Source organism: Martes martes (assembly GCF_963455335.1).
Source record: "Martes martes genome assembly, chromosome: 2".
Taxonomy (NCBI): Eukaryota; Metazoa; Chordata; class Mammalia; order Carnivora; family Mustelidae; genus Martes; species Martes martes.
In genome coordinates, this window is record NC_137889.1 from 204,039,416 (window position 1) to 204,064,996 (window position 25,581).

General features: G+C 48.5%; 1 protein-coding gene across 1 annotated transcript; it reads left to right on the top strand.

The window, feature by feature from the left end:
* BMP3 (bone morphogenetic protein 3) lies at window positions 1-24,853 on the top strand. The gene is made up of 3 exons (XM_080796404.1): window positions 1-343; window positions 15,561-16,468; window positions 23,621-24,853. Exons 1-3 carry the CDS (start codon window positions 19-21, stop codon window positions 23,810-23,812), a joined length of 1,425 nt encoding a protein of 474 aa, XP_080652530.1. The 5' UTR covers window positions 1-18; the 3' UTR covers window positions 23,813-24,853.
* The last annotated feature ends 728 nt before the right edge of the window (window positions 24,854-25,581 follow it).

Genomic DNA, 25,581 nt, shown 5'->3' on the forward strand with positions numbered 1-25,581 from the left:
CGGCGGCCGGAGCTCGCCATGGCCGGGACGCGCGGGCTGCTCTGCCTGTGGCTCGGCTGCTTCTGCGCGGGCCTGGCGCGCGGGGACCGGCTGAGGCAGAGCGTCCCGGAGCCCCGCGGCGCTGCGACCGGCGACCGCGCGGCAGGTGCCGGCCCGGGCCCCGCGCTGCGGCCGCACGACCGGGTGTCCGCGCACATGCTGCGGCTCTACGACCGGTACAGCGGCGGCGGCACGGCCGAGGCGGAGCGCGCCCCCGGGTCCTCGGAGCGGGGCTCGCGGCCCTCGCGCCCCCGGCCCCTGCGCGAAGGCAACACGGTGCGCAGCTTCCGAGCCGGAGCAGCCGGTGAGTGCCCCGCGCGCCCCCTTTCCGCGGTCCCGCACGGATTTCTCGGGGACACCCCCCCCCAGCTTCCTCGCCTGCCCTCCGCTCTCTGATGCCACCCGGAGCCGCTCCCTCTGCCTCCGCACTGGCCCGCCGAGCCCCCTCGATCCCCAAGCACCCCGCGTCCGGCCAGCGAGGAGTCCCCCGCTTAGAGCCCGGACTGAGAGGGGATCTGCAGAGCCACCAAGGAGGTCGGGGTGGGCTGGAGGGACGGCCCGGGGAGGGGGCAGGGGCTACCGCACGCCCCGAAGAGCCGTCCTGCGCTGGGGTCTGCGCACCCCGGAGCGCCTCGTGCGGGTGTTCCCGGCGCTGGGCCGGAGCCAGGTTGTCCCGAAAGCAGATGTCATCCCATGCCAGCCCCAAGGCACCAGAGGAAAAAGTCACCCTCGAACGAGACGCCTTCCCCTCGCCTTCTAGACAGTCGCTTCTCCAGACCGTGCGCCCCTCTTGACTCGCGTCCCCCGTGCTCCTGTATTGGACACTTTCCCTCTGACAGTCGCTTGGTGACAAACACGCAAACTAACCCAGGTGGTCGGTTTCCGATTCCTTAAGCCCATCCGGGCAGACGGGGGCTGCACCTGTGCCCCCCGGGGGGAGCGCGGGGGCGGGCGGCGGTGGACGCGGGCGGCGGTGGACGCGGGCACCTCCTGCTATCTGCTGGCGAAACTGCTCATCCCGTTTTCAGCACAGATCACTGCGGACCGAAGTTCGTGGCTTAACAAGGTTCCTCCTGTCCCCTGTGGTGAAGCCAGTAACCTAAGCGAGCAGCCTGCCTCCCTTGTGCCAACCGCTTGAGGGAAACTTTCCTGGACACTGACTCGGTGTATGTGCTTTGAGGACGCATCAGGCTTTTTCTGCTCAGTGCAGTCATGGCAGAGGGAAATGTAACTGCAAAGCCCCCACTGAACCCTTGAAAGTAGCCAAGAATCTTCAAGGAGGGAGGCCTTGCCTCACGCTCTATCAGTTCTGTCAGGATCACTAGAAAGAAATATCCCAGAGCTTTGACATGTAGGACTCCTGGAAAAAAGGAAAACCAAAGCATCCATCAAGGAAAGCCCTAGGCTGACCCTGTGAATACACTCTAGGGCCCCAGGCAGGACGACACTCGCCATAAATGTGAGTTATGCTTTCTGACGCAGAGGAGCCGAGCCACATTTCACTTTCTTCCTAAAACCCTGAGCGTAATCTGTAAGGGGCTGCCCTCTGCGAAGGAAACAAAAGCTTCTCTGAGTTATCCACAGTGGGCCAGCCCCTCCGGGAGGCTGTCCTGACTGCTGGCCACACCAGCGCATACCCTGTTTATTTCCGTGCAACTCCGGGGGCAGAGCTCAAGGCAGGAGCCGTGTGGGAGCTGCAGGGATCGGAGGACGTGCGCTGGGTGAGGCGGGGGGCCGCCAGGAAGATGCGCTCCGATCGCTCTTATCCTGGCCCTCGCTTTCTCGGTGATATTCCCAGGGAGTAGCTAAAGCACCCAAGAGACGAGTAGTACTTTTTGTATCAACAAGTTTCATTTTTAGTCTGAATCACAAGGTTGGGAAGTGGAATGTGAGTTTTTTCACTCACACCCATTGCCTGGTTGTCTGTCTGTCTGTCTCAGGCTGAGTGCAACATGCGTGGGAGATGGGTAAGGGTTTGAAGAAGGCGGGCTGGTGTTCTTCCGGGCTTCGGCTCATTCTGTGCATTATAATTTCTAGTGCCCTGTATCAGCCTCCCAGGTCTTACACCCGTAAATGATAAACTCTGATAGGGAGGCCAGAAGTTCCCTGGAAATGATGGATTGCAGCTTGAAGCATATATACAAGGCCGTGTGCCCTGATAAGAAAAGTAATCCCTTTTGCATCCCAGAGATGGTCTTAATGACTTATTCATCAAATGTAGACACTGGTTTTTGTGGAAGCTAAAGTGTCGTGTTACTGCATTGGATGGAGACTCCTGGAGAGGTGGTTCGTGTTGGACCCTTTCCAAGCGTGTTTGGTTACTAGCACACTCAAAAGCCCTTATTATAAGGCCGTTCTGGCTCCAAGAAGGCACGACTTCACGAAGGTGCTAAGGCTTTCACGTGTGTCCCTCTCCTTCATCCATATCAGTGTTTCCATAACACTCTTTGTCTTGTGACATATGTTCCGATGTGGGTGAAAGATGCTGTCTGCTTTAATAAATCAGATGTATTTTCTAGTCCGTGGTGTTTAGGTTTCACAACGTATGGGTTTCTCTGCAGCAGCGACGTAAGGAATGTTAGTGGAGGGTCAGGTGGTCTGCTGGGTGTGTGGGGTGGCTGCCGATGGGACAGACTTTCCACGTGCTTATCCAGGCTGACTTACAGCCTTCGAGCCCTGTTTGCTTCTTGGAACATACCTGATTAAAATTATTTATTGTTCTAAACCTAGAATATCTTTGGTTGAAATTTAGCTGCTGTGGTATCCCTCTGATTACTTTCTACTTAAACCATTACTTGATGGTGGGTGGCATTGATCCTAAATACACTTTCTGCTAACCCCTTTCTCCTCCCTCCATGCTATGCCGAGGGTGTGCCAAAACCCGAGGTTTGGAACACTCCTCAGTCTTTTTGTGATGTGTGAGGGCTTGCAGAAAGATGGGTTTTATCTTTCCCTTCGTAAAAGGTAATTTACAAAACTGTCGATGACAGAGAAGTTTAGCTCTATAAAAATATACCATCTTGAAGAAAGATAAGAGGTATATGAAATTAGATTTTATTCTCATCTTAGTTTAAGGTGTCCTGGGCTACTTTGGAATAAAAGAAGAGTATTTTACATGAGCTCTTCTCCTGGCTTGGTCTTTGAAGATGCATACTTTGTGCTCATTAGTTTCTCATCATTCCCATACCCACTCACTCTTATTTTTCCTACTCCTAAATTTAACTTCTTCAGGAAAAGTGATTAAAGCACACGTGTTCTTAATAGCAAAGCATCATTATTTTAATTTATGACATGTAACTACAAAAAGATTGTATTTTGGTGAATATTTGTCTCTTAAAAAAATCACACAGACTTCATAGATAAAAGAAAATTGAGGTAATTGGGACCGTAAAGTGAATCCTGTCATTCAATGAGGAAGGGACAGCCTTTCCTAAGGTGACCAAAGTCTTTACCATTTGATGTGCTTCTGAAGAGCCAGGCGAACATATAAGGCTTTGGAAAAGATAGAGGTGAGGGCAGAATGAGCGTCCTGTAAGATACACGGGTCAGTGAGCGAACATTATTTTTGATGGGTTTATTTTGATGGGACTATGATGACTTTATTAAAACACAGTTACCTTAAAACCTCTGGCACCCAGAAACTAGGCTTGAAATTAATGAGTACCCAGGTTATCTAATGTTTTCATTCAAAGGACAACCGTGCATCTGGGGAAAGGGAGCCGGGTGTGCAGCTGCTTTGAGTTACTCGCCACTTGAATACAGGATAGCCCCAATGAAGTTCTTACGATAATAGACAATGCTGGATTATCTATACGAACGAAAAAGAGAAAGAGAATGAATTACATGAAAAATTTATTTAAATCTAGCTTTTTAGTATAGTTAGCCACACTCAGACCAAGGGACTACAAGGGTCAATTAAAAAGCCCCCTAAGTAGATAGCCCACTCAGGATATATTTATACATCAAAAATATGTATGTAATTGAGAATATATTAGGAGGGTTGCATTCATTTTATCTAAGCGGTGGAACTCTGTAAGCGTTTGATTGGCCCAGTTCAGGTATCTCTAGAAACTAAATGGGGGCCTGAAGGCCACATCTGCTCTCGGGCATTTTGGAGTCCTACAAGTTTGTATTTAAAGAGAGGCTTCAAGGAAAGCGGGCTCAACCCCCCTTATGTGGAAGAATAATTGGACGTCATGATATATTTACCAGACAATTTTTCAAACATATTGAGCTCATCTCAAAACCTATTATTCCTAATAGTCTAGTCTAATTTTCTAGAAGAAACTTTGGTAGAAAGGGGTCTTTGGAAGATGTTAGCAGGTGTTATGTATAATTGGGTCCCGTGGTCAAACAGGATTGGAAAAAAAGATCATATTTACTTGCTTTGGGAACTTTCAGGGCCTTTCAATGCTAGTGAGTCCCCTGGAGAGTGGGTCATTTTCCCCCTGAGAGCATTTTAGAAAATTGTGGTTCTAAGATACCAAGCTGGGGAAACAGTGGTTCAGTGCCTTCCTAATTTCTCAGAAATGGAAGATATACAAAATTCAAGTAAATATTACAACTGAGAACTGTCTCATTTCTCACTTCCTGGTGAGCACCTATCTCAGGATGTTTACTCACATTGTTCCTGTGTGGACCAGGGTCCAATGGGCGCTGGACCACCTTCCTGCTTTCATGTTTTAAACTCCTCTGACTGTAATTGTAGAGTCTGTCTGTCATTAAATTTCCATTCTCTTGGTTTCTTTATGAATTCTCAGCCACTGTTCTCTTCTATAGGAAGAAATCTTCTATTTCTTAATATTCATCATTTCACAAACAGTATTGTGCTTTTAAAAGAAAAGCCGCTCTATTTGTGGAGGAATTCACTGGAGATCCTACACATCACTTTGTTTTATCACCATTAATATCTTGATGAAAGACACACTCAAGACACCTATCAAATCCCTTCTAAAATCACCCGAGTTTGTTGTACTTATGAGAGCAATAAAAATTGTTCCTATCAAAAAGCCTCCTGAAAATTATTGTGCAACTTTGCATATACTTTCTAGTCGCTACTCAGGAGGGGGTTCTTTTGTTTTGGTTTGTTTTTTGTTTTTTTTGCTACATCAGAACTTTCCTCCCCAAGTGTGGATGGTTTTCCCATCTATCCAGTTTGCACACCCTAGCAATCTCTATCTGATTAACTTGGCTTTGGTGGGAGTAGTGGAAATGAGTTTGGCATCACCACAAATAGTCTCAGCTTGAACGTCCCCCTGCCAAGCTCCAATTCAGAGCGCATTGTCATGATTAGGTTACGAACCCATGAACACAGAATCATGTCGTGGAAGCACTGACCTAGTATTAATGAAGGGACACACGTAGACCAGGATAATAGCTCCCCTGGACAGCAGTAAATGACGACAGTGTACGTGAAGAACACTCAGCTAGGGAATATATTTAGAAATGCACAAGGTTGCTGGTCTCTTCACATGCTCGTAGTGGCTGTGTCCCAGCATACTGGTGCCTCAAGTAAGACTTTGGGTGACACAGTTTTTAGGGATGGCAAGTTAAAGGCATAGATGTCTGCATTCATTTAAAACACCTAAGCATCTAAGTCATGGAGCCCATTGAGCATAGCGTGTTTTCTGACTCCTTCAGTGATGGACCCGCCTTTAAGACCATCATTTCCTGACAAAGAACCACAGTAAACGCAGTGCCTAGATTTTATTTGGGCACAGTATGAATAAAATTTTTGGACAAACTGATGCTACCGTATTACCATCGTCCATAAGTACTTCTTACTTTACCGAGTGAATTCTATTAAATGTTCTTTCTATAAAATAAATGCATCTGATAGTTGTAGAAATACAAGATCCTTCGTCCAATCTTCCGATTTTACAATTAAAACAACTGAGACCCAGCATAATCTTATTTGTTTTCCTTTAAAGGGTATTTTAAAACTAAAACCGCCCATGGAATTAAGCTATAGATGATCTGAATTAAGTGTAACCGCTACACTTAGGCAGGTGTAAAGGGAAATGGTTTTCAAGTAAAGAAGAGATTCCCGGTGTTTTACTTTTTCTATTCTTGAAGCTGAGTTAAGAGATCTAATGACTAATCTTGGCTGAACTGCCAACTAATGAAGATATCTAATATTGCTAGACTCCGTTTCTTCATCTATCAAATGATTAAGTCACACCTGCTGTGCCAGTCTCACAGAAAGATGGTAAAACTCAACTGAGATGACTGTGAAAATGCATGAAATGGTTAGAAGCTCTCTGTAAGTGAGATATTCTTAATATCATAAAAGGTATCTCTCTCCAGCTTCCCACAAGCCTTAAACATACCTAACCTGTTGACTGTGTGTAATTGTCTGTGGCACAAAGGATAATATTTCACCACCAACGTGAATAGAAGGAGGTGAAAACCCTCTTGTGACATGATCTGTGATGCCCCAAACCCACATGTAAGAAGTTACTGTTTCTGTCCTGACCTTGACGGCTGAGTGGAGCAGAGCGGCACCTTTTTAGAGTGATTTCTTGAGGAAAATTGTTCTAACGTGTGATCTCTAGGTTAGCAGAATCAGCATCACCAGGGAGCTCCGTGGGGATTCTCCAGCCCACCCAAGACCATCCAAGTTAAACTCTGGGGGCGGGACGCAGAAATCTCTGCTTTCACAAGCCATCAACATGATTCTGACGCATGTTTGAGACACACTTGTCAAGCCCATGTCCCTCGAGTTTTGAGGATCTTATAACAGCATCTGGAATCCAGGATTGATTAATGTGTAAGTCCCGGTCTCATCTGGCACTTTCGTGGTCCTTTCTGTGGACAAATGGTTTATTCATTTCCATAATGGTAAGTTTCCCTCACGGTAGAAGGTATATCTCCATCTTTATGGCAGTTTTTTCTCTGGAGTGGACTTCAAAGGAAGTTAATAAAGACTTCTAGTCCTCCTTCCATAGTTGCAGAGAGTTTGGGGCCTAACAGATTTGGTGGAAGGAGGGTATGGGACAGGGATCTGTGAAGCACGTCTGAAGCACGTCTTGTGTTCTGAGGACCTGGCGTAGTTGGCCACGGAGCAGGCACTCGGTAAATATTTCAGTTGAGCAGAATTAGATGTCCAGGGGACTAGATAAGAAGAGATAGTAGAAAGGCTGTCAGCCAACCAAAGGATCCTTTAAAAACAAACTTTAAAAAATAAACTTGCCATGAATGAAGTTCCCATGAGGCATTTTACCATGTGTAGGTCCGGTCGCAGTACCAGTCTTCTCCATATACAGTGTTCTAGTGATGCTTCTTTTCCAACGAACTGAGGAGAAATGCCATTTGGTACCTCTACCCAAGAAAGGCTTCTGCTGACTTTGGAAAGTTGAAACTACTTGAAAGTATTTTCACTTTGGTGTTAAGTAAGAACCATTTTGAATCTGGTTAGTTTACACAGTTGTTCACTCAACAAATTAGGCAGACATTTTTCAGGATATAAATATTCCAGAGCACGCGAAGTACTAGGAGCTCAGCGACTTATTGGGACATGAGTCTGCCCTCCGAGAGCTCACAGTCTAGGCAGGCCCTTAGGCAGAGGCTAAGAGTAGATAAACTGATTGACGGACATGTTGCTGTTCCAGAAAAATATACCTTAGATCATCCTTGGCCACATTTGAGTCGGGACACAGAGAACGGCTGTCTTGAAATCCAGAAAACGCAGTCGTTTGACTGGCCCTCTGCAAGGAAAACCCAAATTCTGTGCCTTTGCGTTCCAGCTAGGAAGTCTCTGTCTCGCCTCGCCTGGGAGTTCACGGTGGCTGAGCGACCCCGCCTTCTTCCTGGGTCACCCGCAAGCGTTCAGCCAGGGACTGGGCGTGAGCTCGGCTCTTTCCTGGGCACCCCTGGCATTCCTCGCAGCTGTACTTTGTTTGGAGAAAGAAGTGGGGGGAAAGACGTTGTCCTGACTTACATATTTTCTGTATGACTGAAATGTTTTCCCTGCTTTCTGGGGATTTAACTAATCATCAAGATTTCATTGAGTCTATTTGTTTTAAAATCAGACTTTACATAGAAAGCTTTCCATTGTGTGTTCTAATTCCCTCTGAAAACACTCTGTGTGGGCCAGCACGAAGGTGAACTTCCACTTCCCCACTCCCTGGGCACCGCCCCAGCGGCTCTGGGTGGGGGGCTGAACCCTCGCGATGATGGCAGGGCCGGTCCTGAGTTATAGGCTCCTCACTGTGTCCCTGGTTTCAGGGGGCTCAGGTGCTTTGTTTTCAGATGAAAACAGGAATAAATCTTCTGCCTTTATCTATGAATCAAACTCTGAGAAACGTCTGTACAGTCAAGAGAAGAGCTGGTTCCTCTCCCAAGTCCGTGTTAACTCGCAGGTGCCTCATTTTTGCATTTCTACGTGGATAGGTCGGACTCCGTCTGTTTATTCGTGAAAGAAGCATCGACCGAGCAGGGCGCTAGAGTTAAGCCCAATGCTTACGGCTGAGGAGTCCCATGAAGTTACCGCAGGATCTTCCTCTAAGGAGTTTATGGTCCTGGGAAGGAGCAGGGATGCTAGGAGAATAGTGTTAGAGGCCGGGCTCCAACAGAAGGAGTGCGTTGGCATGACAAGCGCACCTCAGGAGGTGGCGGCTCCCCTTTGCCGTAAAAAGCCAAGTCTGGGGTATCAAGGAGAACAGGGGGACGAAGCCATTGCAGGGAGACGAGGCGGCAGGTGCCACATCCGGACAGGTGTGCAGAGAGGAGGGGAACTTGAAACTCACCTGACGTCTGAAGCCTCTTTCGAGTCACGGATCCTTTGACTCTAGAAAAGGCAAAATAAGAGGATAATGGCCCTGGCGAATCCTAACTAGAAGGCCAGGCCGGGAGCGTCCCCAGCAAGGAAGATCCCGAGCGGGGCTCGCGCCAGCAACAGTGAGGAAACAGCACCACCTGTTGGTAGCAATACTTCAGCATCAAACGTTTCCTGAGCAGGAGCTGGAAAATGAAGCCCCCTTCCTTGCGAGGGACCTGAGAGGTTGTGACCCAGGGCATCTCTGCTACCCTCCCTACCGTGAGGGTATCCTCCTGTAGTCGTCGGAATTAGGGGGACTGTCTCACGTAGCCCAGTCTCCCAGACGGGGCTCACCGCCACACTCCACACTTCGAAAGTCATTCCTTCCACGTACCCCTCTGGATTCTGCCTCCCTGCACCGATCTCTTTTAGACCTCGGTCTCGTCTCTGACCCTGGAAAGAACAACCCTGGGGTCCCCCCTCTTCAGTCCCTCAAGTATTTGTCAACAATTTTCATGCCATCGGCAAACCGTTTGTTTTCTCCCTGAATTCAAACTCGTAAGGCAGAGTTTCCAGACCCTTCATCATCTTGGCTACTACTCTCCCCTGTACCAACGAACTGGTCAGGACGAGGGTGTTCAGAATGAAGCACGCGGCCCCAGATGTCATTTGGCGGGTGTGGTGCCAAATGTCTCCTCGTACCCGAGGACTGCAGACCGCCTGCAAATGCATACGCGATTGTTTTTTAACCTGATAAAACCCACCATTGTTGTTACATTATGTCAGTTTGTTGTTATTAATCAGAAGGTGTACCTCGGGTTTCTACGTCAATAATTCCAAACGGGTATGTATCAGGCTCTCTCCGAGCCGTGGCATTTTCCGTGCACCGATATCGGAGCTGTAGCTGAGACCGTGCCACTCCCGGAGAACAGAGACACCTGCTGCAAGGCCCTTGTTCTCACACATGTGAAGACTCTTATTTGGAAAGTTAAGTCAATTTGCAAAATCTATCAAATAAGAAGCGTGAGCATAAGTCAGTAGATGTCATCACTTGTGTCCCTTTGCAGGGCGGTATCCATCTCCTTAGGTCGTTCTCTGTACTCATTTGCTCAACTGCTCGCTGCTCCCGTTTTCTTCCTCTGTAAACACTACGTGCTTGTTGGGTCCTCTGGAGGGAAACAGTATTAACTTGCCCAGAAACTGAGTACTTGAAGGTGAAAGAGGACAAAAATACAATAGGGGTTGGAGAAGTCAAGACGTGTTTTGGCGGGATGCTTGAGGCTTCTAGCTTACTGTTAAGCCAGAGTGGGAGAGGAGGTCCCCTAGAACGGCCAGGATAAGGCACCCCCGGTCTGGGTAGGAGCGGCCAAACGTCACGTGCTGGGCATACTGATAAAATGGGACCTCGAGTTAGGAGCTGAATATGGGTTGGCCATTCCTTTTCTGAATTTAGGCAGCTTAGATGTCTGTTAGGATTAGATTAATTTAGGACGTAGTAAATTTCTCTTGAAAATACAGGAAATATTGCTATGCAAAAGCCTCTGGGTATGCAGCATTGCCTGCTGCCAGGATGGGCTCCTTCCCTTTCCCACCCCCAAGACCCCTGTCTCCCTTCATTCTTGAAAGTCTGGTTCCCCGTGTGTGCTTCTTCTCTTTACTCAGGCAGAGGTAAACGCTCGCTTCGGTGCTGCTCCAAGAACGTAGTTCACACCTTTGACAGCAAGTAGGATCCTTACGGCACAGCTACCCCCATTTTGCTTCTCAGCCCCAGCACCCCACCCCTTCCTTCCACCACCAGTGTGGACCGCAGTGGACGTTTGTGCGGCCCCGAGACCCAGCCCAGGGGCCAGCGCCTCGTAGATGTTCAACTCATGTTTGTTAAAGTGGAACATTGGTTTTGCTTTGGTTCTGGTTCTTTGTTGGCTGTAGTGGATGTATTTGTGTCCTACACAAATAACACAACTGAAGCTATGTCTGGAATCGCTATGCCGGAAAGCACGGTTGCTAACCTGCCCGTTTAACTCTTCCAACTCTGTCGTCGAGCGGTTTGTTCATCTTAGACTTCGGACTGCAGACTGAACCGATTAGCCACAGCTGGAGGGAAAATTAAAAAGCAATTACCAAAATTATCTTCGTCTAATGTTCTTGGTAAAGGAAAGCCTGTTGCATTCCAAGAAGGGAATCTTTTGCCCAACTTAGTTTCTGGTTTGAGTATTCATGCTCAGCAAAATCCTAATTCTTCTCTGCACTTGGAAAAAAAAAATTCCTTTTTTTTTTCTTTTCTTCTGGACTCTATGACTACAAAAGTGACAGTTATCCTAGACTACCATTGTCTGGTAGAAATGTAATCTGAGCCACAAACGTGAGCCACATATGTAATTTAAAATTTGGGGTGTCCACATTTAAAAATATGAAAAGCAACCAGTGACATTAATTTTAATCATATATTATTATCCTGAAAATATTCTGCACCTGATTCTGGTGTGGGTGACGTGGGTCAGAAGTTGCCCACACCGACACGCAGTTGTCAGACGCCAGCAGGGTATCTGAGAATCCGACTCTGGCTCCGGGAGATAACGTCAGATCCTGCAGGACCTCCCTCCACTTCAGATGTGGATCACCAGCCCAGGTCGTCACCTGGAGCGTAGGTCCGGATTGGAGGTTCCCGTGAACCCCCTCCTTGGGTTTTGATTAATTTGCTAGAGCAGCTCGCAGAACTCAGGAAGCCCGTTTGCTTTCTGGGTTACCAGCTTCTATTAAAAGGATGTAACTCAGAAACAGCCGGATGGAAGAGATCCGGAGGGCAAGGTGTGCGGCAAGGGTGTGGAGATTCCATGCCCTCCCCTGGTGTGTTGCTTCCCCCAAATCTCCATGTGTTCACCAACATGGAAGCACTCTGAACCCCATTCTTTTGGGGTTTTATAAGGCTTCGTAATACAGGCGTGGTGGTTTCAGTCCATGGGGAGGGCTTCCCTGTCCCACTGCTCTTTTCTCCCTGATCAGGGATGGGGCTAAAAGCCTCAACCCTTTCATCAGTGGGTCAGCTCTCCTGGCAACCAACCCCTTTCCCTACTGGTCCTCTAAATCCGTCTCATTAACATAACAAAAGCCACCTGTGTGGTTCTCTTGGGAATGACCAAGGGTTTTAGGAGCTCTGAGCCAGACAGGGGACGAGGACCAAATATACATATTTATGATAAAATCACACTATCATAATATTCAACCCAAGACATCCGAGTATTGTCATTTTAGCATGCGGTCCATGTAAACCTCTGGTCATGTGATATTTTATATTCTTTTTTGAACTGAGTCTGTGAAATCCCAAGTGTTTTACTCTTAGAGCGCATTTCAGCTCAGCCGTAAATGGCGATCCTTTTGGACAGCACAGTGCTGGTTAGCGAGCCTTCACAGAGCTTTCGGGGGGCCAAGGTGCTTTCCCTGCCCCCTGTCGATTAATTCTCACATCCCTGCCTTTGATGCTATTGGGCTCTTTTCACAAAGGAGCAAACAGACTTACGGAGCTTGGGTTACTTGCCCAAGGACAGTGAGTGGGTGTGGTGGCGCTAGGCCTGGGCCCCGGGGTGGGACTTGCAAATTGTGTGCCGAGCTACACTGAAAGCACCCGCAGAGGCAGTGGGGCAGATTCTGAAGCATTTACGAGAGGATATTGAAGATTAGACACAGGGCTGGGAGCTGCTTAACAGCAGGTCACAAGGTGTCTGGAAACATGTTTGGAAGACGGAAACTTTTTTTTTTTTTTTGAGAAGGAGGAAACATCTGAAACCAGAACGTTGGGGGAAGGAGCACTCTCACTGCACCCGCTGAGACACCGCCACCAGGCCCCTTGTAGTTCCCGTTTCTCCCTGCCGGGATGTCTGTTGGGCAACCGCTGGCTTGCCACGTACTTGGAACAGAGGCTTCCCCTCCTTCCATTTGGAGCTCCCATCTGCTACGAGAAGTCTGGGTAAAAGCACACGCTGCAGGGACCGCTATGCATTAAGGCAGGAGTCTCTGAACAGCCCTGATGCCGTGGCTTTGTTATAAAGGTCTGCAAAGTATTATCCTGGTGTCATGGATTATACAAATGTGCACAAATGGCAGTTCCCTCCTCGTCCTTCACGTGGTGTTAAAAATGAGTAAAATATGTTTCCCATTGCACTTCCCTTGTGCTTGGGGACTCAGTGAACTCATTTTAAGTTTCCACGTCTTTATAAAAATGTTTTGTTTTTATGGAAATATGTTTCTGATCAGGAACATAACTTGAGGATCGGGTGTATGTTCCTGAACCCAGTATGTATAAGGAACAAGTGCACGGGGGAGGGTTCGGGCTCTGGTGATGGATCCTGGGACGGGGCGTTCTTGAGTCAAAGCGCAGCCTCACCACTGACTCGGTAGACGATCTCAAGAGAAGGAACCAGCCTCGGCCCTGACCGATAAGCTCTTGTTCTGTTGTTCTGTCTCTCTCATGTTTGAAGGATTGAAACACAATTGACCAATTTCAATAATTTTCATCAAACGACATGGAGGAAATTCAACTCTTTAAGATCTTGGGATGTCATAAACCCCAGGCAGGCTCTACAAGGGCATTAATTCTTTAGGATAAGTTGAATGTGTGGCTCATTGTTTCCCATAAATTACCCGAGTGTTGACCTGTATGGTCTTGCTTACCAGCCCTCACGCTGCACCGTAAACTCTGTGAGGCAGGTAGAAGAGATAATCCCGTAGTACAGTCCGCGCAGCACCAACAACAGTAAGAACATGTATTGAAGAACCACGTGCTGGGCGCCTTATGAACTGCTTTACCCGCATCTCATTGAATCAGGAGGGAGGAGAGGGAGGTGTGGTCTCCGTGTTACGAGTGAGAACGCTAGCTTGCCCGAAGCGGCTGAACCTCCGCTTGAATCCAGGCGAGTCTAATCCCACTGGTGCTTGTAACCGGTAGGCTGTCCACTGCCACGGCTAAGAAGCTATTACAGTTCTGGGCCGGATTTATAGGACTGGTTCTTGGTAGTAGTATAACGAAGGGCCAGAACTCTCAGCTCTCATGGCAGGAAGTTCACTGCTGTGTTAAAACCTCTACACATCCGTGGTGCTTCAGGAAAAGAAAAAACAAAAACCAAATTAGTGAACATGGCTCATCCTTGCTTTAATCTTTCTCTAGCTTTTTTTTTTTTTAAGATTTTATTTATTTATTTGACAGACAGAGATCACAAGTAGGCAGAGAGGCAGGCAGAGAGAGAGAGGAGGAAGCAGGCTCTCCATGGAACAGAGAGCCCGATGCAGGACTCGATCCCAGGACCCTGAGATCATGACCTGAGCTGAAGGCAGAGGCTTTAACCCACTGAGCCACCCAGGCGCCCCAAATCTTTCTCTAGCTTTAAAAATTACTCCTGATATCTTTTTTTGCTTGTTTGTCTAGCTGAGGTGAGATTCACATAAAATAAAGTTAACTATTCCTAAGTGGACAGTTCCGCAGCATTTGGTACCTTTGCACTGTTATACAACCACCACTAATTTCAAAATAGCTCTTTAATTCCAGAATGAAGCCCCCCACCCAGTAAGAGCTTCTTCCCCCTTCTGCTTGCCTCCAGTCCCTGGAAAACAGCACTGTGTGTTCTGTCTTTATGGGTTTACCGGCTCTGAATATTCCGTGTCAGTGGAATCATGCAACCTGTGATCTTCTGTGTCTCGGTTCTTTCATTTGACATGATCTTGTCAAGGTTCCCCCATGTTCTACCATGTGTCGGTTCTTCATTACTTTTTATGGATAAATAATATAAATATTTATGTAATATTATATATAAGCATACATATATGTTATATATAATATATAAATACTAATTTTATGGATAAATCATATAAATATAAGTATTCCCCGCGAGGACGCGGCGCTGTCGTTCAGCCGCCCCTCCGGGGGTGCACTTGCGGGCTCGCTTCACTTTGGCCGTTGTGACCCTGTAACTGCAGGTAAGCATTTGCATGCACTTGGCTGAGTATGTGTTTTCCTTTCTTTGGGCTACAGGGGAGTAGCATTGTGGGGTCACATCGTATTTCTGTGTTTGACTTCTGGAGGACCTGCCAGACGTTTCCACACCAGCGGAAGCATTTCACCTTCCAGCCAGCGATGTAGAAGGGTTCCTCTTTCTCCACATCCTCGCTAGCACTTACTTTGGTTCTGATTACTAAAGCCCAGCGAGCGCATGTCAGATGCACCACAGTGTGGTTTTGACTTACATTTCCCCAGTGACTGTTAATGTGGAGCGTCTCCTCATGTGCATATTGGCCCTTTATAGATCTTCTGTAGAGAAGTGTCTGGTTGGTGCTTTTGCCCATTTTTTATCGGTGTCTCTGGCCTTCTGCGGTTGAGTCGTACGAGTCAGTTGTATGTTCTGGGTGCCACAGCTTATCAGGTGTATGATTTGAAAATATTTTCTTCCTCCTGTAGGTCGGACAGACTTTCTTGACAATGTCCTTTGATGCCCTAAAGTTCGTTAATTGTGATGAAGTCCGACTTAGCCATCTTCTCAATTTATTTATTTATTTTTCCTTTGCAGCTCATATTTTGGGTGTCATTATCTAAGAATCCGTCACCAAATCTAAGGCCCTGAAGATTTTACTTGTATGTTTTCGTCTAAGAATGTAATGGCTCTAGCTCTGTATTTAGGTCATTCATTCATTTTGAGTTACGTTTTGTATGTGGTGTTAGGTGTTAGGTAGGGGTCCTGTTTACTCCTGTTAATTCTTTTTTTTTTTCCCTCCCTAGGAACCCTTGGAAGTGAGGGACTGCACATTTTTAACCTGACTTCTCTAACCAAGTCTGAAAACATTTTATCTGCCACCCTGCACTTCCATGCCGGGGAGCTAATAAACATGAGCTTGAGCTGTCCCGTGTCCCGAGGATGCTCACAGCAGGCTCAGAGGAAACACTTGCAGATTGATCTCTCTGCGTGGATCCTTAAATCCGACAGAAACCAAAGTCAACTCTTGGGTCATCTTTCAGTAGACGTCGCCAAATCTCGAGACTTTGGATCCTGGCTGTCTAAAGACATCACTCAAGTCCTGAGGAAGGCCAGGGAAAATGAGGAGTTCCTCGTGGGATTTAACATTACCCCCAAAGGACAGCAGCTGCCGAAGAAGATGTCACCCTTCCCCGAGCCTTATATCTTGGTGTACGCGAACGATGCGGCCATTTCCGAGCCAGAGAGTGTGGTCTCAAGCTTACGAGGACACCGTGATTCCCCCGCCGGAGCTGTGCCTCCGCTGGATAGCCGCATCAGGACTGCCGTGTCCGGGGAACGGAGGAAGAAGCGCTCGGCGGGGATCCTGCTCCCGCTGCAGAACAACGAGCTTCCCGGGGCCGAGTACCAGTACCGGGAGGACGCGGAATGGGAGGGAAGAAAACCTTACAAGACCCTTCAGACTCAGGCCCCAGAGAAGACTAAAAACAGAAAGAAACAGAGAAAGGGACCTCACCAGAAGAGCCAGACGCTCCAGTTTGACGCGCAGACCCTGAAGAAGGCCAGAAGGAAGCAGTGGATCGAGCCTCGAAATTGTGCCCGGCGGTACCTGAGGGTGGACTTCGCGGACATCGGCTGGAGCGAGTGGATCATCTCCCCCAAGTCCTTTGATGCCTATTACTGCTCCGGAGCATGCCAGTTCCCCATGCCGAAGGTAGCCCTCGCTCTCTGTCCTGTCCTTCCTGCTCGGGTAGGGTAGAGAGACGCGCTGACAGAACGTGCGCTTTCATTTACACACCCGTCCGCACACTCACTGATTGCAATCCGGCACGTACCGGGCAGTCGCGGTCGGGCGTGGTTTTTTCCTTAACGGTTGTTACCTTAACACGAAGTCAGTACTGGTAAGAAGAAGGATATGAGGAAAAACGTATGTGTGAAATGTGCTTTTCGTGTGCTTCCAAACGCGGCGTGTATTGAGGGATGTGGCGTGTTCAGCTCTGTGCGGCTCTACGCCCGCAGTCACAAGCCCCAAGGGACAGAAGTCTGGTTTGGGAGGGGATGGTCAGGGAAGGACTAGATGTCGTGGGAAGAGGGACAGGAAGGACTAATTGGAGTGACGCCCCTGCAGGATATTTCTTGACCAGTGGTGTCCCCTGGGATGAGCCGGCCCCACCAGGGTCGGGATCAAGGCTGGGCCCGGTGAACTCACCCCATGAGACCCACCAGGGTCGGGATCAGGGCTGGGCCCGGTGAACTCACCCCATGAGATCCACCAGGGTCGGGATCAGGGCTGGGCCCGGTGAACTCACCCCATGAGATCCACCAGGTGTTTGTTTCATCTGCTTCCCTAGTAAACATCAAAAAAAGAATGCAAAATAGGGTGTTTTGACCCTGTAAGTTTCTTCCAAACTTACTGCAACCAGTCAGAGCCTTACCTGTGTCTCTTCCAAAATCAGCAGAGATGACTTTATCCCATCAGTCCTCAGTCTCCTAAATGATTTACTCTCAGAAGCTTTCCCAGTCCCGCCTCTGCCTGCACAGCACATCCAGGCCCTTCTGTCTTTGGATCCAAAGACTCTTCTGTCTTTGGATCTAAAGTTAGGAAGGGACAGGGGTGCCCTCTGGCCTTCAGTCAAGCTTATCGCCGAAATTCTATTCTTGGCTTCCAACAGTTTGAATCTGACATACAGTGAAATGGGGCGGTAAGACTGGAATTCGGAGAAAGAATAGAGTTGGGTTTGTTGTTGTTGTTCTTTTTTTTTTTTTTCAATTTTTGCTGCTATATAATAACGGAGGAAAAAATCCTTTGCCTCCAAGAGTGAAGAGCTTCTGCTTATCGTTCTTTAACATTTCCTGTTCTCGTGCTACTAGTCCCGTGATCATTGGGTTGTTCAGTGGAGCATGTGCAGAAGGTCCGGCTGCACAAGGCCAGGGGTCAGCCTCAGGGCGAGGAGCTTGACTGAAATCCCTGTTTTCCTATCAGATACCCCAGAAGGACAAGCTTTCTGCATCTAAGACTTGTCTTTCCTGAGGATTTTTGCTGATTCCGTGCTTCGTAAACCGAAACACGAAGTAAGGATTATGTACATTTACTATGATATAAACAGCCTCATTTTGTCTAAATACTCATAAAGACTGCACCGCTGACCAGATAAAACTTGTTCCAACCAGGGAAACATTTAAAAACACACCACAAAGACGCAGAATGTAACAGTGATGAATTTTTATAGTGTGGGTTGCTTCGCGGCATTGAGAGGTGGAATGAATTCAAACCCATCTCTAAACTCAGGACGACGGAGTTTTCCAAATAATCTCTCACACTCGTACACTGTAACTTCTTCCATGTAGCCTGGGGAAGGAGTTTTCCTTCCTGAGCCAGGGAGCCCTGACCATGTGGCGCTTTTCAGTGAGTTTTCAACTCCTCCCTCCGGAGGCCTGGTCCGGTCGCCGCTCCACGACAGTGACCCCCACTTGCCACCCTTCTCCTGCTGGCTGTGCCTGCCCTGACTGTTGCCTCAGTGGGTCTTCCTGACGGTTCTCCATGAGCCGAAGCACACTTATTTAAAAGCTTATGAGGGATAAGTTAAGCGTCACAGAGATAGGTTTGAGTGTGTTAGTGCAGTGGAATGACTAAATGTACAGGCTCCTCGTTGGGCTGCTTAACCTTAATGTGGCTACAGCTTGCCTGGGGCTATGTCGGTTCTGATCCGGTGGTTCTGAGCACAGAGCCTAAGAATCTGCATTTTTAGTAGAGTTCCTAACAGGTGCTGATGCCACTGGGCCACAAAGCCTCTTTGAGTAGCCACATTGAGAACTAGATCCTTTTGCCTCAAGTCTGGGCTCTACCTCTTACCAGTTATGGTTTTTGGGAAGAGTTATTCATATTCTACACAGTTGACCCTTGAACAACATGGGGGGTAGGGGCACTGATGCCCTGCATGGTCGGAAATCCACAGATAACTTTTGATCCATAACGTAACTACTAACAGCCTACTGTTGATTGGAGACCTTATCGCTAACACCAACAGTAGATTAACACGTATTTTCTACGTTGTATGTACTCTGTACTGGATTCTTAACGATAAAGTAAGCTAGAAAAATGAAAATGCTTAGAAAAACTAAATACGAGAAAACATATTTACAGTACTGGATTTATTTAAAAAAAAAATCCACATGTAAGTGGACCTGTGCAGTTCAAACTTGGGTTGTATAAGGGGCAACTGTATGTTCGTTTTCTCATCTTTGAAATGGGTACCATGGTACATAATAAAACAATAGTATCTGCGTAACGACAGCGGTGGGGAAATGGAACCCTTGCACATAGCAGGCGCTCAGTACATATTTGCTGTTGATATCATTAGTCACGGTCATTGTCGAGGCTGAGGAGAACAGAACATTCAATACAGGGACTGAAGAAAGACCGAACGGAAAACGATCGAGAGAATAAAAGATGTTAAGACAAGAAACAGCTTCTTAAACGTTTCTAGCCCCTTTTCAGACACCGCAAAGCCTCCGATAGGGTTGTCCCTGCGGGTTCGACGGCCTGGAGGCTCTCCCAGTCACCGTCCCTTGGAGGGTCGCGACGGCCCTGGCTGCGGCGGCCGGACTCCTCACACTCTTCGGGGGACTGGGGGCGTCGGCACCGCGGGGGGCGCGGCGGGGGCGCGCGACGGGCCCGTCTCAGCCGCGGAGTCCCGGTCCCGAGGGGAGGGCGGGCGTCCGCGGGTGCGAGGCGTTCTCCGTCTCGTCGCCGTGTGCGGATCCGCTTCGCGTTTAGGGCTCCCGGGCGGCGGCCGACGGCCTCCGGGCGGTGCGGGAACCCGAGGGCGCGGGGAGCGGCCGCGCGGGGACCGACGGACGCGTCTGTCGCGGCACCGCCCCGGGCACGGTCGCCGGAGCGGACGCTCGGAGGAAGGGGCCCGCGAGGCCTCGGAGCGGAGCCGGAGGAGCCCCGTGGGGCCGCGGGGCTCCCGGACGTCGGACACGGCCCCGCGCCCCCGTCCCTCGGGCGTCCCGAGCACAGCCTCCCCCGGCGGCCCCTCGGCGGCGAAAGGCGACGACCGCCCCGTCACCCGGCGCAGCGCGGCTCCGCGTCCCCGAACGCCCGGCCTCGCCCTCGCACCGACGCCCCCGGGGCCGTCCCCGGCGACCGCACCCCCGCGGGCCGGACCGGACGCGCCCAGCAAAGCCGCGGCCGGCGGGAGGGCTCCGGGCCCCGACGCGTCCCCGCGCCCCGCACGCGCTCCGGTCCGGCCTCGTGGGCCCCGCACCGGCCCCGCACCGGCCCCGCACCGGCCCCGCACCGCGGCGGGTCTCCCCCCAGGCCGGGACGGCTCCGACTTCCAGCCCCACCGCCGTCTGGGCCGCGGGCGAGACCGCGGGTGCGGGGCCGTGAAGACCCGCGGAGCCCGAGCCGCGCCGCCCGCCCCTGCGACCCGCACACCGGCGACGCGGACACGCGACACAGCGGCGGACGGCGACCCGCGACCCGCGACCCGGACCCCGCGGACCCCGCGGACCCCGCCGCGCCGCAGGGACGGAGCTGCCCCCGCCGGGAAGGCCGCGGGCGCGGACCAGGGCCGAGACGCAGAATCACGCAGCGCAGGGTCCACACGCGTGGGACCAAACAGCCGATAGAAAAAAGAAATTCACGGGGGACGCCTGGGGGGCTCAGCGGGTTGAGGCCCCGCTTCGGCTCGGGCCGTGGTCCCAGCGTCCGGGGATCGAGCCCCGCATCGGGCTGCCTGCTCGCCGGGGAGCCTGCTTCTCCCTCTGCCTCTGCCTGCTTGTGCGCGCTCGCTCTCTCTCTCTCTCTCTGACAGATAAATAAATAAACTCTTAAAAAAATACTCCTTATAAAAAAAAAAAGAAATTCACATTTAATGAGTTCAAAATGATACACCCTCAATTAATTCCCGGAGTTTCCCATTCCAACCTCTGCTCCTGAAAAAAAAATGACCTAAAAACCCTCAACCTCGATGTACGAAGTGATCCAAGCCCAAATTCCCTAGACCGATGCTAAAGTCATGTTTTACTCTCATTAAAAACAGAGACAAGGGAGAGGGACGCCTGGGGGGCTCAGTGAAGCGTCTGCCTTCCGCTTAGGTCATGACCCCAGGGTCGTGGGATCGAGTCTCACATGGGGTTCCTTGCCCAGGGAGCCTGCTTCTCCCTCTCTGCCTGCCGCTCCCCCTGCTTGTGCTTACTTGCTTTCTCTGACAAATAAATAAATAAATAAAATAATCTTTAAAAAAAAAAAAAAAAGCAGAGACTAGGGAGAGAGAGAACACAGATCGACAGATTTCTTAAGCTATGCAAAGAGAGTTATGAGAAGGATGATCTGAACTAAAAGACAAACAAATATTATAGACTGGCAACCTGTTTCAGAAAAACAATTACTGCATGGATCTTTTGTGCATGACGTGATGATTCCCAGTAAAAGCAGCTTGATCAGAGGGTTCTGTAGTGAAGAAACAAGGAGGAAACTCCCTGGCAAATTGAAGGTTCTTGATAACACACGCCAACCCGGAATCAAGGGCCCGTGCCTAAATTCCAGCGAGCCCACCAGAGACGGCTCATAGTTTCTGAATCTATCATTTGTGAGTTAGAGCTTAAAAAAAAAAAAAAGAGGACAGGAATTTTCCTAGGAAACACCCATGAATATTTTCCGTATCTACTCTGGGTCATTTGCACAGAACCTCTTATTTTTGTTGATGGGAACGATTTCCACAGTAATAGGTAAAATGGAGAGCATGTTATTTCTTTTAAGTGTTTTGTCCATTTAGCAAGTACTTTTTCAGTGTCCAGAGCACGCTGTGTTCCAGGCCCCGGAGACCAGAAACACACAGCAGTTTTGATCAATCGAGATCCCTTCTACTTAAATAGATCCACTTCATATGAAATTTAAATATTACAAGTGTCATTAAAACACTAAGAATAACAGAATAATGATGTCAGAAAATCTATGGTTTAAAGAAACTCTTTGGGGGCATTATCATAGTCTGTTTGGATCGCTTAGTCTTAAGAATAAATCAATAGAGAAAAGCGGATGGCTGCAAAATTTTTTTTGGAAATTACCAGTACCGATGAAGTCACAAACAGTGGCTATGGGTCTCTCTGGTGCAGTAGTTACAGTTTGTACCAGTTACATGGTTTATGGATGTGCCAGGCACATGACATGTGATATCAGACATAGACTTCCTTTCCTTAAAGGGAGCATACTTTGCTTTGCAAAGCTAATTGAAAGCTAATAATCCTTTACAACACGTACTTAAAGTTTCTAGGAAAAGAAGAGGAAAAAAAAAAAAAAACCAGTTGCCCACCGTTCAGACCATATCGTAAATAATTTATGCCCATTCACAGTAAAGTTAAAGTCTCATATATGGATATTTTCTTTCATTAAAGTTGAAAGATGGGGTGAGACAAATCGGACTTGCCCTTTCTCTGCCAAAATTAATCCTTTTTCTTTTCTTTTCTTTTCTTTTCTTTTCTTTTCTTTTCTTTTCTTCTCTTTTCTTCTTTTTCTTCTTCTTCTTCTTCTTCTTCTTCTTCTTATTCTTCTTCTTCTTCTTTTTTTTAGTAGTATGCCAGCTTTCTGTATTATTTGCTTCTCCCTTGGTTTGTCTGTGCCTTAACCTACTGAAGTTGTCATACAGGAGTTTTTAGGAGGTTGAAATTAAAACACCAACTCAGAGGTCCCTCTCAGCCATGAGAAACATGGCTCAAAGTCTTGAAATTAAAAACCCAGAGTTTTGGCCCAAATCCCACTTCTGAAGTGACATGCGATCTCTGGCAAGTTGCCCAATTTCTGTTTCTAAATATATTTAAGACAACACTGGGTTCACCTGCCTAAAAGAGACATTGGGGAACACAGATGCGGCGCGGCGGGCGTAGGTCCTGAAGTCTGCAGCGCTCTGACAACACCCGCCCGTCCTGGGCTTGGATAGCGGCTGTCCTTCAGGGCGCAGCAGAGCCCGATGGAGCCGAGTGACAGTCACCTGTGTCACGTGGGTGTTGGGGGTTCCACTCGGCATTTTCCCAGGAGCGGACTTCACCAGGCACCTTTGGTCCAACTTCTGATACCCATGGAATAACCTCGGGCACCCTGTTCCCAGAGGATTTGGCCCCCCATGAAACTAATTTCCACCCGGCCTCCTGGAGTCAGAACCCATGGAGCGACAGTGACCCCCAGTGGCCAGCGGGGTGGTCGTCGTCACCTCTGTGCTTCTGCCAGGTCAATCATCACAGCGCAGAGCGATTACCATCCAGTCCATCCTGGCAAACAGATCAATGTTCCTTGATACTTGGTTTTATTTTAACAGCGAAGTGTCAAACCCTATAGCGGGGGCGGTCATATATCTCTGGGAAGCGTAGACTCGAGAACGAATGGGGTGTTTTGCAACCCTGCTGTTGAAGACATCCGAGGACATATTAACCCCCTGTGCGGGGACCAGGTTGTGTTTAATTAAGTGACTCTGGTTTAGATAACTGGATTCCAATCCTCACTCTGTCACTTTCTAGCTAGTTGACTTTGAACATGTTATTTGAGTTTTTGAGCCTATTTCTTTACTTGAAAAATATAAACACTGGTAGTTGTGGTTGTAAGGACATGAGATAACAGGTCACACACAGCTAGCGCATATATATACACACACCAGCCGGCGTGATGGATGTGTGTATCAGTGTACGACAACCGTCGTGGTGGGGGCGGGATCCGAGCTTGTACTGAACGGGCGACAGTGCCAGAGCATCACGGACGTGTTGAAGCGCGTCCGCTGCCGGTGCCAGTGCGCTCAGGTGATGAGTGGTGAACGGTGGAAAAGCAGCTCCCGCTAACCTCCATATTCTTCTCCCATTTCTTTTCTAGTCTTTGAAGCCATCAAATCACGCTACCATCCAGAGCATAGTGCGAGCGGTGGGGGTCGTGCCCGGAATCCCCGAGCCTTGCTGTGTGCCTGAGAAGATGTCCTCTCTCAGCATCTTATTCTTTGATGAAAATAAGAACGTGGTACTTAAAGTGTATCCTAACATGACGGTAGAGTCTTGTGCCTGCAGATAACCTGGCAGAGAACGCGCACGAATGCTTAATTCTATCAGTACTTTATTTAATGGACTCCCCCCTCCTTTTTTTTTTTTTTTTGCACTGCCAATGCATTTCACCCCAAAAGATCTTTTTATAGTCAAAGAGAATGAGCAAATAGACTGATGATTCCCACCAGGGAGAAGGGACTGTGCTTGTTTCTGAATGTAACTCAATGCAAGATTTTAACAAATATGGACATTTACTTCTTTTTTTAAAAAAATCACAAAAAAAGATCACTCAAACTGTTTTTAGAGCTATTAGAGGACACACTGATTTATTTTTGTAATGGGCTTTGAAAATAGGTTGGGAAAACACCAGTAGCTTTTCACTTATCTCCAAGTAGGCTTACTGCCCTAGATTCCTGAGCGACTCGGCAAGTGCTGAATTATCCAATCAACATTTATGTTTATCTTAGAAATGTTTATGACTCTAGTTTGCCGGTGTTTGTCCTCCATGTGGCCTTGTGTGAACGGATGACGGAGAGTGTGTGCTGAGTTGAGGTGTACGGATGCGGGTGCGCTGCCAGCTGCCCTGGCCCTTCTGTAGGAAGGTTTGCTTTGCACAGTTTTATAATTCAGTCTACACAGGATTCTTTGTTTTTTTCCTGTCACGTTCTGGCAAGCACCATTCAATTATGAGAACTTTACCAAGAAGGAGAGAGTGATCCAAGAGCATAAGCAGCGTGTTACCCCTTGGCCCGGCCCTTCGGTTTGAAATACACTTGTTTTCATTTCATTGCCTCCGATAAAAGGGAAGCAGCAACCCAGTTTTCAGAAACCCAGGGGGAGTTCCCCTTCTGTACTACTTTGTCATAAGTACCTTCATTTGTTCCTTTAAACTGAATTCAAAAATTCACCTGGGGGGTGCCCAGGTGGCTCAATTTTTGAGCGTCTGCCTTCGGCTCACGGGGTCCTGGGATTGAGCCCCGTGTCGGGCTCCCTGCTCGGCGGGAAGCCTGCTACTCCCTCTCCCACTCCCCCTGCTTGTGTTCCTTCTCTCACCCTCTCTCTGTCAGGTAAAAAAATAAAATCTTAAAAACAAAAACAAAAACAAAAATGCAACTGAATTTTTAAAATTTGATTAAAATTGCACTTCTCTGGATACGCCTTGACTTCCTGTGAAGGAAACCAAGGCTGGAGAATGAATGGAACATTGGGGATTTCCTTAAATGAATGAATCACAGTCACATGTGGGATGTCGTTCTTCAGCCACATCCAGGTCGAGGCACCTTTTCAGGTGGATCAAGGCTCAGCCTTGAAGTCAGGACGTGAGCAGACTCACTAAAAAGTATTCACCAAAAAGAAGGAAGTCAAATATAGACACTTTGTTTTTCTCCCCACTCCCGTTTGTCATAAGTATCCTCTCATACTTTGCCATTGAAAACTTGCTTCAAAAATCTCTCCCACTATATTCTGTGTGTGACAAAAACGTTTTCAGACCCTGGCCTGGTGAGATGTCACGCCTGTGGTTCACCGTCCTTTTAGTTGAGTCTCACCTGATTAGAGACAACTAAGCCATCTCAGAGACCATGAACTATCAGAAGACGTGGCGTTTTCTCTCTCTACCTGTAGCTCCTGATCTTGGTTTACCACTTAATGAATATTTACTGAGCATTTACTTTGTAAGAGGCACCGTGTTACCTGTGTGTCTTCAGCATCCCCACTGGTGCAATGAAGAGGTTGACTGGTTGAGCTAGAAGGCCTGTTTGATACTCTGTGTTTGGGCGTATGACACCGGCTGTTTCA

Excerpts from the sequence above, each read along its gene's own strand:
- BMP3 (XM_080796404.1), top strand. The coding sequence starts at position 19 with ATGGCCGGGACGCGCGGGCTGCTCTGCCTGTGGCTCGGCTGCTTCTGC. Across the intron at positions 344-15,560 it reads CTTCCGAGCCGGAGCAGCCG|GAACCCTTGGAAGTGAGGGA; the intron begins GTGAGTGCCCCG and ends TTCCCTCCCTAG. Across the intron at positions 16,469-23,620 it reads GCCAGTTCCCCATGCCGAAG|TCTTTGAAGCCATCAAATCA; the intron begins GTAGCCCTCGCT and ends TTTCTTTTCTAG.